This window comes from Centruroides vittatus, unplaced genomic scaffold (assembly GCF_030686945.1).
Source record: "Centruroides vittatus isolate TY-2023 unplaced genomic scaffold, ASM3068694v2 scaffold_1167, whole genome shotgun sequence".
Lineage (NCBI taxonomy): Eukaryota > Metazoa > Arthropoda > Arachnida > Scorpiones > Buthidae > Centruroides > Centruroides vittatus.
Window position 1 is genome coordinate 1,431,399 of NW_027122671.1, and position 12,241 is coordinate 1,443,639.

Below are 12,241 nucleotides of genomic sequence, written 5' to 3' on the forward strand. Positions count from 1 at the left end.
CTGGTCTTGTATTTTACTATTTAACTCCGTTCTTGAGATTAAGGAACGACAGACGGACGGACGGACAAACGGACAGACGACAGTGGGAATTTATAGAAAGAGCAGAAATTGGAATTGAATTTCAGGCAATTTAACAGGTAAGGTATATTTTAATATTAATAAACTTAATTTAAAATGTAATGCTATTCGGAATTTTAGTTTTTATATTTAAAGCATTATTTAATAAAATTTGAACTCGATATGATTTTCCTTATATGGTTTATATGTTTTATTTTATATGAATGATTAAACAGCATTTTGTTGTAAAAAATAAAATCACACATCTCATATTTGATGACACATATAAACTGAGAAATGATAAATTTCTCATAAAATTAAATTTTTGCATTAATCTAAATAAACTTTGTGAAATACCTACTTAAAAACGACTTTATTATCAGTTTTAATATCGTATTTTAAATTTTATGCTGAGAAGTATTATGGGTTAACATAAACTTTTATAGATGTTTTGATATTTATTTTAAACAAATAACTTTGCTTTTATAAGTAAATACACAGTATTATTTACCTAAACTGTTAATAAATAAAAAATTAAACAGCCTAAGAAATTTCCGTCAGCTAAATGGAGTTGAACTCTTGTTTTCTACTGCTGTTTCAAGAAAAATACTTTATTTTTTATTTTTATTTTTTCGCCTTTTCAGCACTAACAGGATTTTTTCAGGCCTGTAGTGAGCTCGAGTAGGCTCACAATGGAGCGGACAGTTGGTGAGGAACGAACCCGACATATCGGGACAGACCAAAAATTCCTGTGGCTTATTCGACGGCCCGGATTCGATCCCGGATCCCCCAGAGCGCTAGACCAATATCTAAACCGCCTCGGCTATTATTCGTATTACGAATCCATTTTCTAATACCAGTAACGTGAAGTTTTTAAAGAATAGTCTGTTATATTTATTGCATATTGGAAACAAAAGATAAAGCGATCGTTTTCATAGCAACCTGGAACAATAGCTAAAGCGATCAGGTATAGTTTAACATCGATACAAATTAATAGATGAGTGCTTTGAACTTCAGTCGAATAGATTAGATTACGAAATTAGATTTCGTACAAAAACATGTAACTTTTTACTCTAAATTAAATACAAATTCATAATTTAATTTCCATTCCCTTAATTAAAATTCTGTATACGAATCGACTATAATATTAAGTTAGAATGCGATTTTAAAATGTGTTTACCATCGAAACATCTTTTCTTCGTACAGATTAGAATGAAGAAATGAACCTTATGTAATTATTGAAATATTTAAGAATAACATTGAAACAACAAATAAAATTTAATACAGATTTGTTTTAACAATACTCGTGCTAATATTTTATAACGTACAAAATAATTTTATCTCTTATTCAACAGCCGTTTTAAGTTTCAAATCTATAAAGCATTTTTAAGTCTTCATTAAAATTTCCATTGCTTCATAACATTAGTCTTTGAAAATAAAAGAAAAATAAGTTAGATCAGTTACTATAACTGACATATAGCCTACAAATATTGAATTTTGTACTGTTAAATTTAATATACGGTAATATACACTTCTGCACTGCACTTACACCACGACACTTAACATACACTTCCGGTATTCATTTTTGATTTTCTTATTGTTCGACATAAGAAATTTCACGACGTAGTTTGCCATTTGATGAAAGTAAGGTGAATGAGACAATAAACATGTCGTTAACCCCCGAAACCAAACTTTCAGAATGTTCGTAGCAAAAAGTCTTTCATTTTTTCCTCGTGTTTGCTAATATTTAGTAAAGGATAAAACCAATACCACTCTGTCGTATTCGTACAATTATTGAATTTACATTTAAAAAGTATAGATATAACATTGACATATTCAGCGGTCAAGAGTAATGCCTCGTTGGCATTTAACGTAGTCTATTTTCTGTTATTTAACTAACAATTCGCGTGTGTGATGAAAACCAACTGCGTGCCCTCTACATTTCCTATTAGAAAATATTTGTTTACTCGATCAATATACTAAAAATATTTTAATTTTGTCTATGTTTTTAATTTAATTAACATCTTTAAAAAATATATTCCGTTTTTTAAAATTAAAATTTTTAAGTGAAATTATTTATTTGTGTATTTACCGTAAGTATTCGTGTAGAAATTTGTAATCACTCTGGTAATAAGGTATTAAACTTAACCAGAAGATTAAAAAAACGACGGCTTAAAATAGTCTTCCGGGATATAAGGAAATATTGTTTTAATTTTTAAAAACGATCAAACTTCCGCGATGAGGCTACTATTGACTCAATATTCAAACTTTTTTCGTATTCCACAACTTCGAATTTGTTGAAAAATTCAGTAATTTTGCGAAAATTATTGAATAAAATACGAATATTATATTTCATACGAGATCTTTACACTTTAATCTATAATATTTATTAAAAGTAGACTTTAAAATGCTCATTTTGGAGGCTTCAAAATTCACCTGACAAATATTTATTCGTATTGGCGTATTGTCTAACATAAATATTAATATTTTAATGATTTATTCTGATATATTGTTACAATATATAGATAGTAAATCGTAAAATTCCTAAAATATGATTTTAAAAACAATACGATAGAAGAAATTTCATAAAGCCAACACAGCCACATCTCTAATATGAAAATAGATCTAGTATGTATTTTCATTTAAAACTAAGTCTACGTTTGTAATTTGTTCACAAAAACAGAGTTATTTATACATATTTTAAATATAAAAATCCATGCCAGAGCATAAATATTAATTTATATTTGTAGACAATTCCTATACCTTGTTTCCAAACTTTCGTGTAGATTTCGTGGTATTAAATTAAAATTTCGACATCAAAATAATATATATATATATCATGTTTAAAAATTGTGATGTAATTTATTTTAAAACTAAAATTACATAAACATTTCATTCGACTTCCTTCACTTAAAATAAGGGCACTGTCGTCCAATGAAGTGTGCTTATGCATGAAAGATTTCCATTAAATCAGGAAGAAACGAAAATTATCAGTCAGAAGTACTTGTGTAGCATTTATCAAAGTTTGCCTAATTTATCTACGTATCTAGGCAATTATCATCATCATGACAGCATATTTTGCTATAGACGTTCATCTCGTTTAATAATTTATGAATGGCTCCTATAAAAAAGCAACTTTCGTTGAGCACATCTGCTTTACCTACTAATAGAAAGTAAGTAAAGTATTTTAAAATACAGTATTTAAGCATAGAAAGAATTAAAAATAAGTCGTTTCGATAAGAAAATTAAATAAGCTTTAATTTAAGATTAGAAGTCATCTCAATAAAACTACATTTCGGGTTTTACACAGTATGAATTATATAATGTATGTTTAAAATACAGATGTTTTATTCGCATTACAAATACTCAAGTGTTTGTTATTACGATAAACATACTTTTATCGTTATGTACAGCATTATTTAATAGATAAAAATGGCAACGATTTAATATTTTACGCATGAAGTAAATTTTTAACGTAGGCAAGAAAAAACTTCGATTCAGCAAGAATTACGTTTTATTAAAATTTCAAGTAATTTCGCTTAATAAACTTTTAAAATATAAATTCATTTTATTTTGTTCCCCTTCAATTATAATTTTTTTTAGTAGGTAAACCTACTAAGTCGACCTAATTTCTTATGTAGAATGGATTCTTCCGTTTCACAAATAGTTTTTTACGTATTTTTATTGGAATTTTTTATTAAAATGATCTAATTCGTTTCTATCTCAAGTCGAAATAAGTCGAAAAAGGTTAATTTCAAAATCATTTTGGTCATTCGAGATCCAGATGGTGTAAAAATAATGGGAAAAAACACCTTAGAAGCTATACCTTTAGTTCCGTTATTAATTTTTTTTATCGATAGAACGTCGAATTTCAAGATTTATTTACGAACGGAAATAAGTATATTAAAAATAAAATAATTTTTCAACGATCGCTTAAATATCATATTAACAAAATATATTTTAATAAGAATGGAAATTAGATTCGTTTGATAACATTTGTTTTCAAGTATCTAAATGTCAAAAAGTCCATTAAACGGCCGCTACCGTACATTCAATGTCGAAGTTAGCGTGGAAAATCTTATTAAATATAAGAGACCTTGGGCAATTTCCGTCAGATTTTACAAATATCTGACTCCGAAGCCAAGAAAATGTTTCCTTTATCAGATATTTGACGAGAAATTGTAGGTCTAAAAGTAGGAAAAAACAAGTCGAAGCAGTTTGGGTCATGGCTAAATTCTCAAAATATCCAAATTTATCCTTCAATAGTCGTTCGAATTTTGCAGACAATGATTTAAGGAGAGATAGGAAAGATGGAAAATAGGCTAAGGAAATTTATGCATATTTCTGTCGAATAAATTTTAAAATATCACGGTTTTGAATTGTCCATTAGACACGCGAGGCGTATGCCTATGGGGTACCAGGGTTTATAATATCGTAAAATTATAAAATTGTGTAGAAGGGCCTCCCAATCTTCTATACCTACAGGCCCCCGAAGGTCATGAATATCTTATTAAAGAATTTTTGTTAAGATTCTATTATTATTTATACGGAATTTCTCTTTGCGATCATATTAGTGCCTAAAAGGAACAGAGACTCATTTAATTTGGCAATTAAAGTGAGACAAACAGCATATAAAGTTAGAATTATATTATATAATTAAAATATTCGTGGAATATATCGAATTAACTGCAAAATAAATATTATTTATAAATTCTATATGAATTATTGAGCGCTTTTATAACTTAAATAAATAACTTTTTTGAAATTATTTACAACGAATGAATATGCATAATATTTTCATTTATATTTTGTATAATAAACAAATATAAATAACTAGATATAGAAATATTTTTCAGCACAGAATGAATTTTAAAATAAATTAAAGATTGTATGAAATTACGTTTTTTAAACGTTATAACAATTATATAAATTAACTACAATTGTAATAATTGAAATTGTATGACGAATAATTAACATTAATCTTTATAACCAGCTGTAAAATCTCTATTTTAAACCACCAAAATATTAATATTTTATTCGAAATTATAGAATTAAGTCTAAAAACATTTTGCCAAATTATATACAGTTTAAAAGTTTAAAAGCAAAATATATATATATTTTATCCTATTTTGTTATTATAATCAATTATTAATCGTGATAATTTAATTTTCATAAATAAAATAAATTGCTGTATAAAGTTTTATTTGTAATAAATCATTAATTTTATTAATATATAAAATTCATTGAAGATTTCGATGGCATTCGACCTATCTTTACCTGCAAAATAAATATACTTTTATATCTATAAATTTGTGATTATTTGTAGTTTACAAATTTTCATTTTATGTTTATCGAAGTCCAAAGTACATAATTTATCGTGATGCAGTTTAGTTTAGACTACTCCGCCTCCAAGAACGGAAAGATGGCGCGATATTTCTAGAAAATAGTAAGGATCAAGGAGAAATTGGATAAAACTTTAAAAGGGCAAAGGTTATATTGTGAATCATGGAAATCTGATAAGAAACCCTCTTAAGTCGAATAATCTTTGGATAAAAATGCTGACACTAAGTTAACTTATAGTCTGTTTGCTTTCGTGTATGCATTTGCAAATTATATCGAATCGTAATAAGTTTTAATGGTAATAATAATATGAGAGAAGATCCTTTAGCGTCTATAAGACGTGAGTGTTTAACTAAAGTGAGGTGAGTTCATTTTGGCTTTTAGTGGGAAAATTCTTCATTTAATATTGTTTAGAGTAGCTTTCGATAACAAGAAAAAAAAAAAAAAAAAAAAAAAAAAAAAAGGAATTTCGGCTGTTGAAGAAAAGATTGTTTTTAATTTTTAATAACATTCAAATTAAAAGGTCTCGCCCTACATCAGCATTCGTGCGTCATAAGCTGAAAACTTTCCTATTAATAATAATTAGCAAACTATTTTTAGCGACTTTTCATTTAAATAACCAAGCTTTATTTTTTTATGTTGTATTTCGTATGGTAAAAATCACTTTGCAATTTTCCTTAAAATGATATTTAGCTTCTTTTCTGTTAATGCCACGATATCAAAAAACGCGAACAAACAAAATAAAAGAAAGTTTTCGAATTTAAAAATATATAAAACGAGAATTAATAAGTATAAAAAAAATATATAAATAACATTAAAACCTTCAAAACATAAAAATAATATTATAGGAACGCAAAAATTAAAAAAAAAGTAACGCGACAACTTCTATGAGCACATAAATGACAAGGTTTAGTGCAGGAGCCAATTGGTCGTTACATTTGTTTAGTCACGTGACGGGTGTTGTGTCGTAGTTTCCATAGTTACCAACTAGTGTATCCCGAGACAATCGGAGACAGCTGTACTGCTCCTCGCTTATGATTTCAAATGGATGGGTCATAAAGGGTAAAGGTATTTTTTCTTAATATCTAGAGTAAACACTAACGTAGGAATTAATTTTACGTAAATCGGACGGTATTTTAATTATTCAAACGTCGAAACTTTATCTATTTAGAACAGTTTCAGATAGTATACACGTGTATAGTATGAGACGGTAATTTATTAAATACGCTGAACAAATAACTATAGTTGATGTAGTAAATTACATTTTTACGGTTTTATTCAGTTTATTTTGATAATATTATCTCGAAATCGATTATGTTATTTACCTAATTATGGGTTAAGGTTTGCTGGAAAGTATGTCTCGACAGAAAAACCCAAAATGTCTAGATACACCAGATCTACTTACATATAAATAATAGTACTAGTCTCGAGATACGAAAATATTAGATAAAACTAGAAATATAAACCGTGGAGAAGTTTCAAATTTTATGACGTCGATTGATGCAAAATTGCAAGAAATATCGTAACGATAATTATACAGAAATTACGAAAAAATAATAATAAAACGAAAACGTAACGATGTTTAATTTCCGCCGGTTAAACTTGAAGATAATTTGCCTATTAATATTCTATTTGAATCATGGAAATGACTCTAATTTTAAAAATTTGCACGGGTTATCAATGCAAATTTTTCAAAATTACACGTTTTAAGTACAATTTCTAAACCGAAATTTAACTTAGAAATCGGAATATCACATCTTAAGTAACTTAAGATTAGATACTTGAAATGATTTCAGACGAATACAATACATTTCGAGACGAATATCGATAACGCAGTTATGGATACACGAGAAACCGTAACTATGTTGAGAGCTTTTTTCTTTTACAAATTTCAAGATCTATCAAAGATAAGAGAATTTATGAATTCAGGTTAAAGCTCTTAATTATAACTCTCGTTTAAAAACATATTTACTACATTAAAACTATTTTCTTGCGATAATAAATCAAGTTAATGAACACACCCCCCTCGAAAAACTCTTATACCGGAGACTTCATAAAATTGATTTATCATCGTGTTATAAATTTACGATTGTTTACGCACCTAAAGATAAGATTACCGAAAACGAAATTTAAATAGTTTTAATTTTTACCAACGCATCGGATGGCAACACGTAAAAAAAAATCTATAATAGGTTATGCCAACTAGGTACAGGTATGTACTGTACAATAGGTATAGGTAGGTCTATAACCGTGAAGGCATATCTATACGAGGAAAATAATACTTGATTAATAGATAAACTTCGGCATTTCTGAAGGTTCCAAACACAATATTTTCAAGGATTTAATGGACTTTTGTGTTGTGTTTAGTCGATTAATTATTTACCAGGTATACGAATGACAGAAATTATTTTTTTAAATTTTTTACAGCTTTATCGACTTCGAATACCCGAATCGAAAACTAAAGAAAAAGAGCAAAAGCAATCAATGGTGAGTTGATTTTTTTTAAATTTTTTTTACTTTCTTTCGTAAGGTATCCAAGAAAGTTTTGTCACGATTAAAATATCGATTTTCTTAGCAATAGAAGTAGGTAATTAGTCGCTGCAAAACTTTGCTATATTAAAAAAATGATAATTTCGTAAAGATAATGAATGCTGTTCTTTTCTGGTATGAATTAAAGAGTGACTTCCATAATAGCTAAAAGTCAATGGTCTCCAATATTAAAATGGGTGATGTATTATCTTGGTTGTGGTCCACGCCTTAATAAAATGAGGTAAATATTTCCTCTCGAAAATTAGTAGATTCTTTGCGTGACTCCGACAAACGCTGCTTAAAGTAGCAAATCTTCACGTAACCAATTGATTAAAAAAAACTCGTCCGTGGACTAAAACGTCCTTATCGCTAAAGAAAATGAAAATTTATCGTGCAAATTTCCATTTCTTTACAGATAAAACGAAAAACTTAAAAAAAATAATAATAATTCGTTGTTTCATCTTCTATAATCGGAATAAATTATAAATAAGTAACCAAAAATAAAAAGTATGGCAACGAACAAACAGGTTCTCTCTCTCTACCACCATCCCTTTATCTGTAATGGGTGGTCCCGGTTTAGTGCCATCTGGCGAGCATCTCGGCCGTCAATTGTTCTCCCTCATCTTTAGTAGATCGGTAGATACTTGATAATTTGCTTTTCATCCAGACATAGAAAGATTATGATACTTTAATTAAAGTTTTTTATGGCCGAATTAATTAAGGGTAAGTTACGTTTTATCGTATCTATGCCATTTAAATCTGTGTTGGTTTTTATAGGCGTGGATATTCCTATAGATAATATATTATCATCTGCGATATCGTCCACTTATAAATAGCTAAAACCGTTGATTTAATGAGAATTTCGTTTTATTCTAATTAGAAAAAAAAAGAAATATTTATGTAAATAGTTTTATTATACAAACGGATCTATTTAATCTTTAATTATGTTAATAATCGATACTTATTTGATGCGATGTTTTATTATGATGTAAGGAGTGGCTTCACTGTCTAGCATCTAATTCCGAGAAAGATGCCGTTATCTTGACGTCTCATCCTCTTTTTATATTTTATATCTCAAATTCGCTCTTTGAACTAGGTTGGTGGCATTTTAAAGCAATATTTTATGATGCTTGATTTATCGGTTTTGTAAAGTGAAGCGGATTGAATGACTCAACGGTTTCTCCCTATAATTATCATTAGTTATCATTTTTAAGACTTTCGAATTTATGTGAATTATCATTCGAAAACTGGTATTTATTCTATTTAAAATTATAATCGTCTGTATGATTCTTTCTGTCATTTAAATGAAACCACTTTTTACCAACACCTCCACATGTTCTACGCATCATTAGCTTTATTCTAATTTATTAAACTGCAGAAAGATAGTTACATTACTTCCAATAATCGTCTTTTGTACAGATGTTTAAAATTATACGTCTTAACCTACTTTTGTTTGATTTTATCTATTAAAAAAAAAGTAACTTCGCCGCTTAATTACAGTGTCGAACGGAGAAGCGCAGCTACCGACGTCTTTTTAATATAAAATAGCCGTTTAAAATAAATATTTATCGGATTTTCACGCGCAATAGGCGATCTAGAAGATGAAGTATTGTTGTTCTCAAGTTACTATAGTAACTAGTTAGTGATTATAATAAATCACAACACGACACATCTTCCTCCAATGCAATCACCTTGACGTCAAATGGACAGTCAATATTAACTTATGCTTAGCAATTGTTATGTAAGTATCTCACAATAGAATATGAAAATTTTGAAAAAAAGACTAAGGAATCGGTTGTAAGTCTTTCGTTTTTAAAATTATATACAAAATAACTAGTTTTTATTTTTCGATTTTATTTAATTGCATTTTCCATTACTATGCAAAAGTTGTTTTCAATTAAAGCGCTTCCTGTAACTGAATATCATAAAGATAATACAGTAGTTACAAATATTAGAAATTCCAATTTTTAGTTGGATTTTGAACGTTTAAAAGTTATTTGAATGTTTTAGAACGACGTAACATCTACCATTTTACTTCCTGTTAAATGACATTAATTGATCAAAGAGCAAAATTAGGACAGGCAGGAGAAAGTTTCTAATTTTAGAGAGCAATCAAAGTCGAGATGCGTAATTTTTGTTTCGGTTCATTTCTACTAACGATACATTTTTTTTTTGTTATTATTTTTTGCAAATTTCATTTCTTATTTCCATTCTCTAAAAATATTATTGACCTTTATAACTTGTTGGCTCGGACGTCTTTCCAATGATAAATTATCGATGAATCGTCAGGGCGTGGTTTCTTAATATGAACGCGGATTGACCCCAAATTTTTTATTAAAGTCAAATGTTTTTTTATTATCTTTCTTAAAAAATAACGCACTGTTGTGATTTATTTTAACAATTGTTTTCCAAATGATGTGGACTAACACGTAGAAACATTTTACTTAGAAATTTTATGTGGAATACAGTTTTTCTTTTTCAGCCTCCAACCGGACAAACGATGTATGAGCATGCCAAGTGTGACGTCAACCACAACAACAACCACAACAACTTCGCTGGTGACGTCACAATCACGACTGCTTCGTACGCATGACAAAAGGTTCCACAGGAGATTTCCTTCAGTTGATCGCAACGAACAGATCCTTAATTGTAAGTTTGAAAGTTTGCAGACTAACTGGATCTAATAAGATTTCTAGTAACAAAGTCGAGCTTTGTCTTTACTATAAACTTTGCTTGTTGCATCGTAAATTTGAATTTTAAAATTCATTTGACAGGCATGGATGAAAAAGCTTTTTTTAGTCAAGTCTGTATATGTGAAATTTAAAAATATCCATCGTACAAAATAACTTTTATTTATCAATAAAAGTTGAAATATCATCCAAGTAATTTGTCACACATAATTTAAGTCCCATAAATATTTATTTGAACGATTTTCTCGCAAATTACGTGCATTCCATTAATTAAATCAATATCATTTTATTAGTATCATTGTTCATGTATATCTGTACAATGAAATCTAGGTTTACCGAACACTGGATTAAACGGATACATATCAGATAAACGTTCAGTTTCATCAATGTAATAGGACTATAAATAGGTGTTTATCTTAAATAAACGGACATTGCATTCTGCGACAACATACAGAAATTTTCTACTCTTCCTATACTCCAAAATCTGTGTAAAACGGATAATACAATATAGAACACGTTTCCCAAAAATATCATTTTAAAAATATGCTTCTCTTCCTTGTCATTGTTTCACAGAATTTCTTTGTATCCTTAAACTTGTCAAAGAAAGTTTTCATTAGAAATTTTAGATAATACTCCTGGAATCAAACATCGGTAAATTAACGTTGCATTTTTCCCTTTTATAATGGGTTACCATAAGCCCTCATTTACGTGGACACGTCTTCATTTGGGAGTAAAAATTACTTTTTGTGAATTTCTTGTTTTGTGCGCATTTTCATGGGTCGGATATTTTTATTTACTCTGGCGGTAACCTACGTAAAAAATCCAGTAACGAGTTGAATGACTTTCCTGGCAAAAAATTAAAATTGTGGTGGCACCATCTGTTATGATATTATTTTTTAAAAACTTTTTATATTGTTAATTACTACGAAATGGTAACAACTTAATTTTGTGATAGAGATGAGTTTTATTAAAAAAAATTGTAAACGCTAATAACGAGTAAAACCTTCATTAAGTCTGACTCCAATAGAGATATGACATGATCCCTCTCTATCTCCCACCCCTGACCTTTAACCAACAAAATATAAAAGCATCAATCTTCCAATAAACAAACCTCCCCGCAAAATTTCGACAAAAAAACAGGAGTTAAGCTTCAAATTGGGTGATCAAAACTGTGCTCTCCATACACATATATAAGCATCCATATGTACAGAAAAAACCCGATTTGGTTTCTTTTTTGCATTTCTCAACATTTCAAGATCTTTTGGATCCAAAAATGTAAAGATATTGGGGATCAGTTTTTTTGAACGATCGCCGTACTTTCCCTCTGTTAGCCTATATATAAGAGAAAGTAAAATGAGAAACTTTCTCAATCGATAACAGCGTAGCGTTACATTTAGAATTCAGAAGCTGATTTACCGAGTAATTCGTGGTCCAGTGATCCGGGTGAACCATTCCTCAGGAATTTTTCATGGTCTTCTCGGATATGTCAAATATCCTCTTCACCATTTAGCCCTCCCCATTGTTGCCCTGGTCGAACCCACGATGGGTATGGAAACAAAGCCCTGTTAGTAGCCACAGAGCGGAGAGAAAGAAGGAAAAACACCAAGTACAGCGGAAATGCTACT

At 29.0% G+C, this 12,241-nt stretch overlaps 1 protein-coding gene across 5 annotated transcripts in view; it reads left to right on the forward strand.

Annotated features, from left to right (window-relative positions):
* The first annotated feature begins 3,011 nt into the window (after positions 1-3,011).
* Positions 3,012-12,241, forward strand: part of LOC136986732 (GRAM domain-containing protein 2B-like) — a 33,186-nt gene continuing 23,956 nt past the window's right edge. Inside the window, exons 1-3 of one of the 5 annotated variants that reach the window (XM_067284325.1) lie at positions 3,012-3,230; positions 7,825-7,884; positions 10,409-10,575. In XM_067284325.1, the coding sequence (XP_067140426.1) occupies positions 3,172-3,230; positions 7,825-7,884; positions 10,409-10,575 (286 nt within the window). In that variant the 5' untranslated portion in view covers positions 3,012-3,171. Of the gene's footprint in view, positions 3,231-5,467; positions 5,760-6,328; positions 6,466-7,824; positions 7,885-8,016; positions 8,650-10,408; positions 10,576-12,241 lie in introns of those variants that run through there. The other 4 variants (XM_067284326.1, XM_067284327.1, XM_067284328.1 and 1 more) reach the window with 4 other exon arrangements.